At 40.4% G+C, this 16,656-nt stretch overlaps 1 protein-coding gene and 1 pseudogene across 1 annotated transcript; one reads left to right on the top strand and one right to left on the bottom strand.

Moving 5' to 3' along the window:
• Nucleotides 1-683: 683 nt before the first annotated feature.
• Nucleotides 684-5,416, bottom strand: LOC146320174 (uncharacterized). Its single transcript, XM_084729489.1, has 4 exons — nt 3,492-5,416; nt 3,042-3,105; nt 2,756-2,876; nt 684-1,383 (listed from the first exon to the last, which is right to left on the bottom strand). Exons 1-4 carry the CDS (start codon nt 3,862-3,864, stop codon nt 859-861), a joined length of 1,083 nt encoding a protein of 360 aa, XP_084585615.1. The 5' UTR covers nt 3,865-5,416; the 3' UTR covers nt 684-858.
• LOC146320173 (coiled-coil domain-containing protein 60-like) overlaps nt 4,225-16,656 on the top strand; it is a 44,468-nt pseudogene continuing 32,036 nt past the window's right edge.

The raw sequence follows: 16,656 nt of genomic DNA, 5'->3' as shown, positions 1-16,656 counted from the left end.
TGGGCTGAATTTGGACCAAATCAGACAGACTGAACACAGCTCAATTTTCAACTTCTATTTTTGACTAAAATTATAATAAAGACCAACAAGCTGACCACATTTAGCCCAAAAGATGAAATGTTCTAGGGCATTCATGACTTTCTTAGTCATCAACTACTCCCAAAAAGAAGTCGTTGAGAGAGATATATCATATTTTTTCTCCCAATAACAATGATGAGTTCTTGTCAAAAAGGTCTCACAATCAGTACGGGGTTAACAAATGTAGGAGGGACGAGCCTGGGGGTAGGTGAAATAGCAGAGTCCTTGACTGGCTCTGAGAGTCTGTTTACAATCTGTGATCTAATTGGACTAAACCCTCAGCAAGCTTGTCTGGGTTTGACTGCAGTAACAAACAGACTGCTTTCTTGCACAGATAGCAGGAGTCTCTCTGTCTCTAAAGACATCAAATTCTGTCTATTTAATATGGATGGCCACAGATGAATCATAGTTTACAATGAACAGTGTCAACTAATGGTTTTGATAGTCCACTAGTCAACTAGTCTGTGAAATCCCTGCAAGGTTCAAATGTTGCTGGGTGCTTGGTGAGTTATTCAGAAAGAGCAAAATTCACACTTAGGTCAACCACAGTTCATTTTTTCAGGAAGTGAAAACATGTAGCAATAATGAGAAACTCCAACACAATATTTAACATTTTCACATGCTTTTGCTTTATTGGAGCTCCAAAAACAGCATGGTTATATGGCTATTGTGTCTATCGACTAAAGTGCGTATGTAGAACTGGTGCAAGGCGATGTATGCAGGCCGTTTGAGTATTTTATCAAGATGTAAGTGAGCAGCATTTTGGCGATGTTTGTGTTTCTACTCAGTGTGTTCTTGCTTTATGTCAGGATGCTCCAGCTCCTGGCTCGGGACCTCACTCGGTGGACTCTTGCCCAGCTCTGGCTCCTCGGGCTGGGTGATCTCCTCAGCAGCCTCCCCTGAGCCTGCCATTACCTGGGTCTCTCCATCCACGGCTGGTTCTTTGTGTTCCGGCTGTTTGGATGTGTCTGTGTCTGGGCTTTCTTGGCTTTCCAGGGTTTCCTGGTGCTTTGAAGAATCTTGAAGACTCTCGGTGCCTTCGCCATCTGCAGGCGCTGAAGGGAGGGCCTCTCCAGCTGGCTTTTCACTGGTCTCCTCCTCCTGTTCCCTCCTCTCTTCATGCTGCTGAAGCCCAGCTGCGGCGCTGCCAGGGTGGGCCTCATCACCATGGACCCCTGGTGGAGACTCTTCCCCCTCACCCTCTGCAGATGGAAAATCTGGGGTCTGTGGTGCTCGGCTGCTCTCTGGGTCTGTGTCAGGGGTTTCTTCTTTCTCCTGTTTCTCTTCTGTCGCCTCCATCTCCACCTGCATTCGTGCATAAACATGTTGAAAATGTCAGCAGTGAAATGAAATGAACAGTTATGATTAAAGGTTCGCTAGCTCCACTCTCATGCCCCACCTCAATCCTGAATTTGTATGCCAGTCCTTTCATAAGTGGAAACTCAAGAGGGATATTGAATTGGATGCAATCAGCAGATATTGTTCAGAACGTGTCTTGAAAATCAGTTTAAGGGAATGGTTTGACATTTTGAGAAATGTGCTTTTTTGCTGAGAGATGAAAACATTGATAACACTCTTATATATGTCTGGTAAATACTGTATGAGGCTGCAGCCAGCTGCTGGTTAGCTTAGTTTATCATAGTGTCTGGAAACAAAGGAAAACAGCTGGTCTGGCTCTTTCCAATTGTAACAAAATTTAACCCTAAAGCTCACTAATTAACCATTTATAATGTGTATGTTTCTTCAAAAACTAATACAAAATAGTATTTCATGTGCTGGACTATTTCTTGGCCAAGAGCAGCCATCACAACTATAACCACACTGTTTCTTGTGTGGATTAAACAACAGAGATATAATCTGTAAATTTGTTAGCTGAGAGTTTTTCTTTCCTTCAGACAGAGCCAGGTTTGCTGTTTCCACCTGTTTCCAGTCTTTATGCTAAGCCAAGCTAACCGGCTGCGGGCTGTAGACATATTGACATGTTTAAGTGGTATCAATCTTTTCATCTAACTCTATGCAGTAAAGCAAATAATCACATGCACTGTAATGTCAAATTCATCCTTTAAAGGTACAGTTCACCACCAAAACAAAAAATAAATGTTGTTCCTTCTACTTGTAGCCAAAAATATCCATCTAGATCAGGGGTATTCAATGTTTTTCAGGTCATATACCTCTTTGCTGATTGAAAGACAGAGCAAGGATCCCCTACTGCATTTTCTGCATTGAATATTTTCAGGTCTTTGCTCACTACCTGTAGCTGCTAAGTTGTAGCATAGCTAATGTTAGCCTCACCCTCATGTTAGCCTTTACAAACAGCTCATTGGCCAATATGCTTCAGTAATACTTAGCTAATTAATTCTGGATAGGTGCTGCACAGTGAGTCATGAGTAGCCTTTTGTCAATGTTCTGTACATTTTTTTTCATTTTCTTCATTTTAATGTGTACTCTAAGACAATTAACTTTTGAAAGAAAAAATCAAAAAGTTATGGAACAATAATTTGGGGGGACCTGCTGCATTAACTTTGAGGTCCTGCTAGAAGTTCCAGACCCCTTGTTGACCCATGACAAGATTCATATTCTACCAAACTAACCAAATTACACACATCTACTCATGAAAGAAAGGTTCTTGTTCATGACAGCGTGGAATTTAAACATTAACAGTTATTTGGGTGATCACCTTTATGGGAATGATGATGGCAGCAGGAACAGAGGTTTCAGGAACTGGAGCTTCCACAGTCAAGATACCATCGACAGAAAGCGTGGATACGATCTTGGTAGCATCAATCTCAGCTGGGAGCCTGAAAATGACAGAATGGTGTTTACATGCAGTGTGCCATTGTTTTCTAATACTGAAACTGATGTACATAATATCTCATTTTTCAGCTCAGTGAGCATTTTAGACATTGGATACTGTCTTTAAGCTGTGTATGTTTCAGCTTAATATCAGTGTTTACTATGCATACCTGTACTTCCTTGTAAAACATCTGGCAATAAATCCATGCTCATCTGGCCTCTCCTCGTGTTTCCCTGGGGATGGATTACCGTTTATGGAGAAGAATGTGAGGACACGCAGAGGAATCAAGCAACACGGAGTAACCACTCAACACAGAAATTAATTTCTGCCACAGAGCTGTGATTTCCCCAAGCACATTATTAAAGCAGCTTTCTAATTTTGTTACATTCAGCTTCCTTTCCGTCCTCGTTTCGTTTTAAGGGCTTTATTCTATGAACTGTGAGAGAAGTCTATTTAGATAACTCTGTTACTCTCTGAGATAATAATATTAGATAGATAAGATTATTAATACTTCATTAGGAGTAGAAACCATCCTGTGTGTAAAAGTAATTAGCACTGTATAATAAAGTGAACTTTTAGAGCTGTTTAATTAACAGAATGGTAAGGCAATGTTCTGTACCTCCGACCTCCAGGAATCCGTCTCTGACGCTGAGAGAAATCTCAGAGGGGGAGAAGTGAGCCACATCCAGCCTGACCCTCCACTTGTACTGCTCCGTGCTAATCTTCTGGCCGGGATGATGCATCGACCCAGAGATGTAGGGCACAAACAGCGGAGCGGGTGTGTACCCTGGCCAGGAGAAGGCTGCCAAACTCCTCTGGAGCCAGTCCACATCCATCCACCGAGGGTCCCCCGGCTCCAGGAAAGGCGGCAGGCCAACATCCTGATTGAAAAGCCGGCTGGACTGCCACCATTTTCTCAGGGGGTACCAGGGGACGGCCCTGCCACCGTACTCCTCACCACATGACAGCTCTGTTTTGGCCTGTTCGCTCATGTTTTCAAGGAATAAAATGACACAGGAAAAAAAAGGAGAAGATGAAAAATGGCAGCTCCCTTTTTTTGATAAAGTAACTTATGGACTCTTGGGGTTGGCTTACTGGAATTTCACCAATTAAAACCTCCTTAATGAGTGAGCGAACGATAAAAGAAAGCTAAGGGTGGTGAGACGGAGAAGTCTCAGAGGGGCTTTATATAGTGCTCCTGTCTGTTTTAGCACTTATTAAGCACTCATGCCAATCCCATGAGAGGGATGTGTGGGCATGGGGTGATGGGTGTGGAGGGGAGGCCGTTACCTCTCGCTGGCCTGAAGAAGGCTGCAGACTAATTAGTTGTATTTATAACTTTTAAGGGCGCAATGGCAAATAGCGAGCAGCTGGCCAAGGCAATAGTTTGTGTTTGAACTGTTGCATTTGTTGCCCGAAGGCCGTTCCTCTCACATCCCAGTGAACTCTATTCTGTCAGCAGTGACTGGGCTCCTCGGTCTCGTCATGAGCCAGTGATAGCGTCTTCACCCCCTGTGTTTCACTCCTCAGAGGACACACAGTTTGTCTGGAGCATGAAATACCTCGACTGGAGTCCGGGAAGGACACAAAATGCTATTTTTTTTGTGTGTTATCTGAAATGTTTCAGTGGCACGCGTGTGTATTGAGTGCCAAAGCTCACTTCCACTCCATTTTTTCGTCCGCTCTGCAGTTTCAACAGGATTATTATTGTTCCCTCTTTTATCAAGTGTGACAGACTTGTCAGTGTTTCATTTTTAGAGCCGTGTGCCCTGAGATGTTGGCGTACTGTCCACTGGAGCACAAAACAGATTGAACAGATGTTTCTGACACTTTATGTGATGCCTCACCCACAGATTCTGTCTGTAGGATATGCTGTGAGAGGTTAAATTGGGATTCTCTGCTGCCGCTCGAGTTGCCTGAAAAATTGGTTCCTCTGTTTCAGCCATCAGTAGAGACTTCCATCCTGTTCACATTAAAGACACATGTGCCCACGGTGCAACAAAATGATCATGCTATTCTTCAAAACTAGTTTGGATTGCAAACTTAGTTTCCCAATATTTTAAGTTACATCAGTTTTCTCAAATATGTGATTTTTATCAATTTCACCATTTCCACACTGAATTGACTCAATTATTAACACCAGCATTAATATGTTTCATCATCATACAGTAACATTATTTAGTTTACAGCTCAAAAAATGCATTTAAAGCTATAATATGTAACATGTCCACGTTATAATGTCTAAAAACACCAGACACATATTATATTAAGTTGTGTACTTACATTAGTCTATTCCAAATGTGTATAGCAATGTTCAAACCCAGAGAAATCCACAAGTTATTCCAAATAACGGTGCATCTCCATCTAATCATTGCTAGCTAGATGCTAATTGCTATAATTTTCAGGAAGACATATGTTGGATGTGTCAAATACACCAGCAAGTAAGGAAGGAAGACAGCAAACATGACTAAACATGAATAAAACTTAAAATATATTACCTTGTCCATGAACTTGATTTCTGCCCCAGGTCTGATAGATTTAATCAGTTATGGTGGCTGATCCCATGCTGCTTCATAACACGATCAAACTATGTCTTTTGTTATTGTTTTGTAGTGGTGGAATTCACATATTTTGCATTTAAATAAGGCTATTATTTTCAGTGGGAAGTAACAAAGTACTTTGTTACTATATCTTAGTAGAGTTTTCAGGTATCTTTACTTTTCATTTATTTTCTCTTTTACTTGTATTCCCTACATTTGAACACAAACAGCTGTACTTTCTCCTCATTACTTTTTTAAAAGAGGCTCATTGCTTTAGTTTAAATGCATTTTTTGTGGGAAATTATTGATTATTATCATTTTGTCTCATTTGATGCCACCTTCCCAACATCAAGACTGATTTCAGCCAAAACGTATTGGACAATAACACATCTGTGATTGCTTTGGTGTATCCATCAGTGCCTGAAACATGATCGACAAAAAACAACAAAAAGACGCAACAAGACAAAAAAGACAAGAGCAGGAGACTCAACCATAGAGAAAAAGTAAAGTTCAGTTAGCTTTGCACCTAACCAGCTGGTAGAAGTGTCCTTCAGAGTACTACTTTTTACTTTTATACTTTGAGTACATTTCAGAGCCTGTACTTTTTCACCTTTACTTGGATAAAAAAGTTGAATCACTAAATTTACCAGAGATCTTCTTTAACTATCTGCACTTCTTCCTGAGTACACACTGTGAATACTTTTGCCACCTCCGATTATTTTACAGTTTTTTTGTTTTTTTTTTACCAATTTTAAACAAACTATGGCCAGACATTTTAAAATCAAGCCTCAACATTTTATGGAAAGGTAACTAAAACATGGAGTCATTCCAGCTGCAAAAAGATGTTATTCCACCTCATGATACATGGAAAGCTCGTGGCCTGAATGATTAAACTATAAAACTGGATTTTAAAATTAGATTGCTGTTGTAAGTAACAGAACACAACATTTAAACACTTTGCCCCACACATGCATGTTTAAAAAGGTTTTCAGCAGCTGAGTTCACTGATTAGTTGCTCTTCTTTGCTTGTTAATTAGTGGCAAAGGGTTGAATCAATCCATTTCAACAAAGAAAGCTCATTGTGCCTGTTTTCCAACACTTTTTTTCTTTGTCTCTGTAGTGAAATAGATAATTGGTCACAGGGTGATTAGAGTGTAAATTTTACAATTAGTAGGTTGAGAGTTTGCCAGGTTGATTTCAGAGCTGCATGGATTTAAACAGTGCTGAAGAGACGAAGCGTGAAAAAGTATATTAATAGACTGAGGGAAAATTATTATTGATTCTGCAACATTATCTTGATTTATTAATTTGGATTGATTGCATGCAGTCTGGCACTGGGCGATGATTTTGACAAAACCAACTATCACAAAAGCTTCGGTTCACTTCGGCTACCAAAGTGTGACTGATGGTTTCATAACATCAATGAGCAGAAGGAGAAGCCAAGCAAATGCATTCACTGCCCATGTCACTCAATGTTATGAATAATGTAATTATGAAATGCCAGAAGAAAAGCAAAGATGTAAATAACATAATTAGTGGTAGGATGGTTTACTGTCACACTCTCAGGGCTTACTGATGCACTTGAATAGAACACAGCCATTGTTGTCTCAGTAAAACCTGTTCATCTCCTACTATGGCCTTATGTTGAGTTGTCATAGTAGGAAAACACAGACCATTAATTAGGCAATTCCAATTAGGGTCACATTCAGGGTCTTGCCTGCTGTCTCATTGGTGAGGCTTACTCAGACACTTAATTGAACAGAGCCATCATAAATTATTATTGCTATTAGGCTAATTGTACTTTTGCTTTTCCTGCCATGAAGAGCCAAAGTAGTACTGTGACAAAAGGGCTGGGCTATATTTAAACGACATCTATTATCAGTGGAATTTATATCAACTAGCTCTGACTTCATGGCTTAGTGACTATCATCAATTTTATATGTACATCTTTGTATTATTCATTCTCAATGCAAAAGCCTTAAACATAATAACATTTTTGTCATAGGTTGCCTTATACTTCCTTGCATACATATTTCTGCCCATATAGCAATCTATTTTATTCTAATGAACCAGACAAGGGCTTCAAATGTTAATAGCTCGATGGGGCAGGAAATTTCGGCTAATTTTGGGCTTCTCACTGTACACAGAGGTATGCAGGACTGTCTACATACTTTTGGCCACTTCCTGGTGGGCTGAGCTTACTTTACCGTTGCCATGGGAAACAGAGTTTGCATGGCAAAAAGGTGTGGAGCCAAAGTTTGGCAACTGTTTTTATTACACATCTTTGCAGTGGCATGCCACCATCTCTGCACAACTATTGTCTCCTTTGTAATTTCCAAACTCATCATTACTAATCAAAATTCTACGCTGGACTCGTACATTAAAGTCTGTCTTGCTTTGTGAACAGAAACTTAGTAGGACTGGATGGACTTGCCAGGTGAATCATGAACGCCGAAAGCTGCAGCTGAGCCTGCAGAGCCGCCAGGAAGCATCCTGGAGACCAAGTGAAGGACTTGGACTGCCCTCACATCTGGAGACCTAGCCAGTGGTCCTGGAGGATATAGAACAACAACATGTGGGAAAGGTATCTCAGTTATTGGCCTACATAAACTGCATGATTTCTAAGCAATGTAGATTACTGCTGCGGACAGGGTCAGCAGAAAAAGGTATAGTACGCTATATTTTGAATATTAACCCCCCTTACTTTGCTGTCAGACAGCCTTTTCTAATGGGAAACCACAGTTACAACTACAAGCCAATATCACTCTCTCCAAACCAACCAAACTCTATAGGTGAAACCTGCAGTTTTATCTCACAGAACATGGGAGTTGCTGGTTGACCACTGCCTCAATCTGGGAGTTTGTTTGTGTTGTTGTGTGACCTCTGTTTCAAAAGGACAGTTCTGATTAACCAATGTTACAGACTAACACAAACAAGCTAACTGACCAAAGCAGAATTAAACTATTAAATCATTTTGAATGAAGGGTTTCAGCCTTCATTCATCATCAAATTAAACTGAATATGTTTGGGTTCTGGACCCTGGGTTGATCCCTGTAATGCAGTGACTATCAGTCAGTGCCTCACACAACCTCACTTCAAATAATCCGACCTGCCCCTTTAATACAGTAAACTACAGTCTGTTTTGTTTGTCTTTGTGTGTGTGTGAAGGAGAAAGAGAGACTTTATTATCTTCTCTCAGATGGCTTTCCCCACCCCTCTGTAAACACATCATCACCAAATCATTTTGATGTCTTGAATCAGGATTAACTTCAAAGATCTCTGGCAGTTTATTCATCTCACTCAAAATGAAAAAATGCTCATTTGAAGGAACGCAAACTCCATCTCTTTCTCTCTTTTTCTGCTATCTTTTTTTCCCCGATTTTTTTGATTCATCCCATCCCATCTGGCAGCTGCCAAAGATCAGACAGTCTTCATGGACCATCCTGCATTTCCTCCTTTGAACTGCTAATGCCCTTCTCAAGTGATATTTTCATATCTTTCTATGTATGTGTGTGTGATCCCTTTCATTTCATGGCAGGGTTTCTATCTCTCATTCATCAGTAACCCCAGCAGCCCCCCCTGGGCTACACGGAGCAGCCCCATCCAAGACCGGCCGCTTCATCTACTTTGAATGGACACTGACCCTCTTCTGCGCTCAAGCACATCAAGTGTGTCGCAAATCAAATTTTCTAGCCCAGATGAAAACACATTTCGGACTTGGTGTCAAAGGATGGGAAACACACCCATGACCCAGTTTACTTTAACTCTCCTCAGTGCAATTTGAGTTGGAGAGGATCTTCAGAGGTAGTTTTGAAGGCCCGGCGGGCTCTGCCGAGTCAGTTTTCCTAATCAGCGACACAGATGCTGCGTCTGATCCCCCCAAGCCTGTTCCCACTAACAAATGCATTTGAAGTAAGACGTTGCCATTTGTAAGATGATTACAGTCACCTATGCTCAGGGGAGGGCTCAGCAGAGGCCGGTCACAGCGAATCACGAGGCTTCAAACAGCCCGCCACGAATCCACGGGATATTAGCAGCTAATGCATCAAGGAGGATGAAGTGTCAAATGGCTGGTTTGTCCCTGTGGACACTGCATTCATCATAGTTATTGTGAGGCTGGCTCAGTCGCTGAGGCAGGCTGACTGGCCGGCGAATAGAGAGACGTGGTACGTATCAAAAGTGACACATCAGAATGGCGCGGCTTATCTATGGAAATATATTTTCGGAAAGCCGTTTTACAAGTTATTGCGGCCAGTATTGAGTCAGAAATAACGCAGAGTGATGCCTGAACCTCGATCTAACATAAAACGATGCTACTGGTTGAAGAAATTCATTCGCTGAATTGGTTTAGCCATCCCTGTTGCCAATCCATTGTCTCTATGACTACAGTGAACAGGAATAGCCCCATATATGCTGTAAATCACCAAGGAGGGAAAACAAGGCAATCTCATCTAGTGCAGTTTCCTGTTTTGTGTTATTGCATTTACAATGCTTTTGATTCAGCTCTCTGTGGTGCTGTTAAGACAAATGCAATACTAACAACATTGTTTGGTGTATGTGTGCTTCTCCTGGCTACTGATGGAAATACACAGGCTAAAAGGCCGCTTTAAAGGCCATTTCTAAAAGAAGTTTTCCCATTTCATGTGTGTACTGGAACATGCACTTTCTGTGTGTGCACATACAGTATTCATACGCTGAGGTCTCTATCCTCCGTGTCCACTGGAGTCGCAGAGAGGCAACAACAGTGTCCTGGTTTGACTCGACAGAAATTTGCAGCAAATGAGCTCATCCATCAGCAGAAGCATGTGGGGACAAGGGGATGATGAGGAGAAGGAGGGTGAGGAGGAAGATGAAGAGAGACGGAGGGGCGGAGCAGGGGCAGAGCAGAGGCAGGACTGCTCAGAGAGAAGCCTCGCAGTGAAATATGACGGCCGTGGCATTTCCATGCTCTCCGGCACGTTCTCTTGTCCTTTGGATGATGCGGGTACAAGACTTGAGCACAGCTTGGTCCTTGTCCAGTTCATCTGTAGCTTTGCCATAAACATAAAAAAGTCATGACATTTACAGGAGTAACATTTTTAACTGCATCAAGCACCAGCTATTCAGCATTTACTCTCTGGAATTTAATTGTGTTTAACCATTTTATACTTACTTATATATATATAGGCACACACACATATATATTATCAGTTTGTTCCAACTCTCCACTGAAAATATATCATGTTTGCACTGACTGAAATATTCAAAACCAACACTCTGTTTTTATGGCTGCACCAACATCCGTTATATAAGATTTATGGGGATTTATTAACACAATATGGCAGAAATGGAAAATATTCATAAGTATATTTTCATAGAGGGTTTTCATGGCACGTCATCAATCCAGAGGTTGGCCATGTTGGAGGCACTGAATGTAAACCGTGCAATTGAACTGTTCCAGATTATCTTGTGCAAATAACTAATAATAGTTTCTCATCTGTTAATCAGTTAAAGAGGGATGTTTTAATTGTATATATGTTTATAACAGATAAGTGTTTTGTTCAAGGAATCTGTACTATTAGAGCATTAGACTGAACATCCAAAACATCTTAAAACGTCTTTGATGAGCTGATACTCTCACCTTTTGGTTGTAGGTTTCCAAACCTTCAGAACATTTAAGGCCGTGTTCAGCTGTGTATGAGCTTGGCGGAAAAACAAGGTAGCTCTCAATGTCGAGATGGGAAGTAGAAGGCAAAAAAGGAGCCAGCACGGACAGATCTTCACCACCTATTAATCTTAGTTTCTCAAAATACTACAACCCTTTCCTGCTGACCAGGTCCTTCTCTGCAAGTTCTAGCAGCTTCCACACATTTTCGGCTTAGATTTAATATTCAGAACATCAATTCTACTGTTTACATCCCAATATCTCAACATGGCTGAGTGTTCGGGTGATTTTGTTACCTTAGAATGAGCCATTTATATCTACAGAGGGCTCCCCTTAAATTCAGCCATAGTGTCTGGAAACTTTGGGGTCTCTTTAAGGATTTCAAATAAACTTCTGTGAGTTTGAACAGCATTTGGCTGCAGTATGACTTTGTCCCAGCTGACCTACCAAAGGGAGTTTAATGGGTTCGTTTTGCGTGGCTACAAAGACGTTTTGAACCAGTAATCAGAGCTGTGAATGCTACTGGTCAGCAACAATAAAACTGTTTCTGGAACTGAAAAGTGATTCTTGTGTGGAGGCCTGAACAAAATGAAGCAGACAGAGGACTGATTGGGAACAGTAGATAATCTCTGGCTCGTTTCTTAATCATTGATCTGTGCTCAGAGTTTGACGGTGGCTTGATTAAAAGTTGTGCCAGCTGTTATCAGAGGTAGACATTACAATTTTTAAAGTTGAAATAGCATTCTTGGTGATGGAACAGTAAATGCTGCAAAGACAGAAGCATTTTAATAACTTGCCAGTACTTTATACTTTAGTGGAGTCACTCAACCATAAAAAATAGTTTTTACATTGCAAATTAAATTACACTTTCTAGATTAATTTGTATTCAGAAAACAAATTGGATTGTGAACTATACATACTCCCATACTTACCATCCAGCTTTACATTCTCGCATGGCACATCAAGATAACAGATGAAGATTTCCTGTAATTCTGAATGATTTTTGACAAAATGTGTCTTTGACCTGCAACAGATGTAAATATAAGATTCTCCTTCCTAGTCAGCAATTCTTAATTTTGCCAGCTCTACTGAAGTGTACTATGACTTAACCTAGCTAGCTAGTTAAGCTAACACAAGCTCCATAAGTTTGGTTGAAAGCGCTCTCTAGTTTTTAATGTTTACAGCTGACATGTTTTAAAACAGTCTAGTAGAAGATGTCTTAAATGTGCCCTTGATGGCCAGAGAGACACAGTAAAATGAGGTATGAATTATGAACTATTGTGGCAAACCAAATGTTATCTGAGGTAATGTTGGCTGAGGTTTCCTGAGTGTAAGCTTTCCCAAATGCAAGATCAGGACAGAGCTGCTGACAGTAGCCTAAACTCTGACAGCATCAAGGATTAGCTCGCACACAGAGAGGAAATAATACACAGCGGATGTGCTACTCATGAACAGGGCTAAATTTTGAAATTTTGTTTTTAACAGCTTGAGACCAAAATAAGCGTTGGCACTTTAAGACATTATCCACATTGACATAAATAAAGATAGATGATGCAACTCCTCTTCCTCCAACTATACAAAAATGAAGCCAAAATGTCCTGTATATCAGCCCTGCCATCTTCTGCTGGTGATTTCATTTGGAGCCGAAGTCTGCACAGTAGAGTCGGGGTTGTAGACGAGGTATTGAGGTCCCGCCCACACGGCTGGCCGACTCAATCGCCAGCAGGGCGCAGCTGTCAATCATAACATGAAACCTGCTTATTCAAGTGAACAATGATGTTGTAGTTTAACCCATGTCCCATCTGCTAACATGGAAGGGGTAGAATTTATGACCCATACTGCAATGCACCACCAGAGGACGATTGAGATGTTTTGACTTCACTTTTGGGGAGATGTCATTTTGTCCATCTCTGTGGGTGTCAATGGTTATCCCCTGCATTAAATTATATGTTTATGCCTAAATAAATAAAAATGGCAGCAAAAAAAATCCTCTTGAATATCCAGACCAAGCTAATGCCCCTTTGCCCCCCCTCTGATGATCTATTCAGAGGCGAAGTCTGCAGATGACCCTCCACAGATAGTTGACTGGTCCATTAGCAGCAAGCCTCCAGATTCCGCAAGAGGAAGCAAGGTGTGACTGTTAATCGTTAAGTCCACATTTATACTCCCCTCACACCATGTTATCTAATTTATACTGTAGAAAACATCAGTTTATCTTGCATAAGGAGCTCTTTTTTACTCAATGCAGTTAATTATGTAGAGATTAATTGCCTGATTATCTGTCATTTCCATAAGCGATGTCACATTAGAGACACAATTTTTACTCTTGGCCTGCTGCCCAATTTCCCTCTGCAGAGGTCACACAGGGATGCGACAGAGTCTTTCATGGATGAAGAAGTGCTCTGAGCTCCCGAGCCACTCAGACGACAAAAAAAAAAAAGGTAATAGCTGCTTGTCCTTTTGTTTTAATGCCTTTGTTTTTATGTACTTTCTCTTCAGAGTTTGCCAGTTTGTCGTATGCAGGCTGGAAAAAGAACAGATATCGTTTCCCCGAGGAGGCATCTATTCCACGCCAGGTGAGAATCACATCTGTGGAAAGAATGAATCTCTTCTGTTGATATAAATGTGTGCTGTTTAACCGCTACTTCCCTTGAAGCAGATGAATGTATGGAAAAAGTCACATTAACAATAACACAGCTCATGCAAAAAAAAAAAAAAGGGAAAACGGCAACTGTTTGCTCACTGCAGGTATTCTCAGCTTTCAGTGGTTCTGTGTCCTGCGGGCAGTGGAGTTCTGGCACTGAAAAAGCTGTGGCATTTGGTCCAGTGTGTGTGTGTTGGGAGTGTGTGTGCAACCCCCTAACCCCACCACAGGGTGTAGAGACAACATCCTCTGGGGGCAGCCAAGGGTACTTCCAACCGGCTGACATTTCTGACAGCCTCTGATAGAGCCCAGAGTGTTGAATTATTCATACAGGTGTTATGGGGAAAGGTTGCCATTTTCACAGGAGAAACTAACCCCCAGATGAATTGTGGCTGTTTATCCCTGCAAGTGAATACAGTAGTAATGATTTGGGGCTGCAGTGCCTTTTAGGCCAAATGGCAGCCCATTCTCTGTCAGCTCGAAAGCTCATACATCTCACTGCTTCTCTGGCCAGTTCAAAAACCTCTTGAACTTAATCAGCCTGGTTTTGTTTTTCAGCTCGGGCAGTTAGGTGGAAACATTAGACATGTGGTGGTCTGTTTTCCAGCGATACCACAATCCTTAATGGACGTCTTAATGGACACATGATCCATCTGATTATTACCATTATCTCCTCTCACCACAGATGTCACCCTAAAAAATCAGTTCATCCAAATCACACAAAAACCCTTTTTTGCACTAACCCATAGTGGTACACAGCCATGCTGATAGTTTTACTTTATTTACTATAGTTGAGTGATATATTAAAATCCAACAACCAGCGACTGGGATATGTTTGTGCAGGTGTGTGTGTCTGTGTGTGTGTGTTTGTCCCTTTCAGCCATGTAAGTATGCAATGTTAAGTACACTACATTGAATTCACTTTGCCCTATAAATAACCAAATAAATATACAAGAGGTCAAGATACTATATATTTTTTGAACATGCACCTTATTAAAAAGATAAATGCAACCATACACCTTCTCGTTTCAAGGTTCTCACTTTAACTGAACTAAGACAAGCAAATAAAACTCAGCAGAACTGTTTTGGTTAGCCTTTCCCCTGTTCCAACAATGACCAACTCTGGTTTGGTTGAAACTGATTCTAAATTCACCAAGATGTGAAAATATTCTGGCTCTACAGGCTGTTTTCCTCCCACTCGTTCTTGTTCAAACCATTAAATTAACTAAATAAATAAAATGACAGAAATTGTCTAAAAATGGATTCAGCCAATTGCTGATAGCTGATATATTTGTCCAGTCCACTCGTTCCTGAAACAATGTCCTTGTTACTGTGAATAATTGACAGACCATTTTCTTTAAAGGCATAGTTCACATTTTGGGAATTATAGTTATTTTTTTTAATTGCTGACAGTGAGACAAGAAGATTGATATCACTCTAATGTCTGTCCTGAAGCTGGAGCCAGGAGTCAGTTAGCCTGGACAGGAAGCCACCAAGAATTAATTAAAGCATGTGATTCCCTGTTAAACCATATCTTGTCATTTTTATTTCTGTTTGTGTACTGATATAACAAAAGCAATACTACATGCCAATTAGTGAGCTTTATAGGTGGAGGTTGCAGTATCTTTTAACGCTGGAGCAGCAGCTGTGGCACCCCTCTAGTTTTTATGTTTATCTGCTTCCTGGCTCCACAATCGCACCTGATGGAGAGACGTGAAGAATGTTCGCTATGTATTAAACTCGCAAAATATCAGGAAAGGAATTATTACACCTATTTTCCTTATCAGACAGAAAAGCACAACCATAAACATTCTGAATTCAGGTTTTGCTTTGAGGTATTAAATTATCTCTATTATCTACAGTAACCAGGACATTGTTTTTGGTGAGACACATTGCTCTTGAGTTTCTCATATGTACTTTCCAATGGTTTAAGGAGCATAGTCACACTCACTTCATTAAGTATATGCTACTCAATAATTTATCAGATCAAATTTACTTCTGTTGCATCGGGCTGGAGGTAGTTTCATTCTAACTCCCTCTGACATCCACTGATGGAGGTGCTAAAAATCTGTATTCAAGCAGAAGTACTGCTAAATCACTGAAATATGACTCAACTACACATAAAATTACAGGTGTAAAAAATATATATATTCCAGTACAAAGTATTCTTCTCAAAAACGACTCACACTATTAGGTATTTCTACCCCTTCGAATGGGGTTTCTGTTTCTCGAAATCTTCTGTCTTAATTATTCCCAAACTTTACCTCTTCAAACCTGTGCCTGCAGGGCCTTTTTGTTTGTTTGTTTATTGTTTCTTTCTGTCCATATGTCATGGTTTGCATGGGCCTGTTTGTGTTCGGATAGCCCTAAGGGCTACAAGAATGTAAATGAAAGGTTTGGATATTAATTAAAATTGTTGTCCTACTCAGTGGCAAATAATGATTTTAAAAGTATCAAGCAAAGGGGATTAGATAGTGTAATGCATACTTTCATGAGTGCAAGTACCCAAAAATGACTTAATTACAGTAATGTGAGTAATTGTAAGGCATTACTTCCACCCCTGCTGACATCCAACTGTATATATGACAACTAACCCATGCAACTTTACTTTTCATAGAAAACCACATGCAAATGATTTGCTGCAATGCATCACTTTGTTTTATTAAAATTAGGGATGCACCAAGACCACTTTTTTTTTCAGACCGAGTGCAAGAACAAGTACTTTCATTAGATGGTCACTTTCTAAATGTAATAAATCATTGTTGCTGTTTTGTGCTACAAGTGTAACCAGAGTTACTGTACACATTACATTTTCAGGTTATTTGTAGTAAGTTACTTAACTGATTTTGTGCTCCTTATTAAGCTGTGCAGTTTACTGTGTATATTTCAGTATAATAATTTCACAACATTATTATGGACTTGCAGAATTGAGTTTACTATTATAAATGATGTTATA

The sequence above is a fragment of the Lutjanus erythropterus genome, chromosome 10, assembly GCF_056507025.1.
Source record: "Lutjanus erythropterus isolate fLutEry1 chromosome 10, fLutEry1.hap2, whole genome shotgun sequence".
Classification (NCBI taxonomy): Eukaryota; Metazoa; Chordata; class Actinopteri; order Lutjaniformes; family Lutjanidae; genus Lutjanus; species Lutjanus erythropterus.
Note: the sequence above shows the minus strand (reverse complement) of the source record. Positions and strands in the feature narration are given on the sequence as shown.

Excerpts from the sequence above, each read along its gene's own strand:
- LOC146320174 (XM_084729489.1), bottom strand. The coding sequence starts at position 3,864 with ATGAGCGAACAGGCCAAAACAGAGCTGTCATGTGGTGAGGAGTACGGT. Across the intron at positions 2,877-3,041 it reads TGTTTTACAAGGAAGTACAG|GCTCCCAGCTGAGATTGATG; the intron begins GTATGCATAGTA and ends TGTCATTTTCAG. Across the intron at positions 1,384-2,755 it reads CCATCATCATTCCCATAAAG|GTGGAGATGGAGGCGACAGA; the intron begins GTGATCACCCAA and ends GCACGAATGCAG.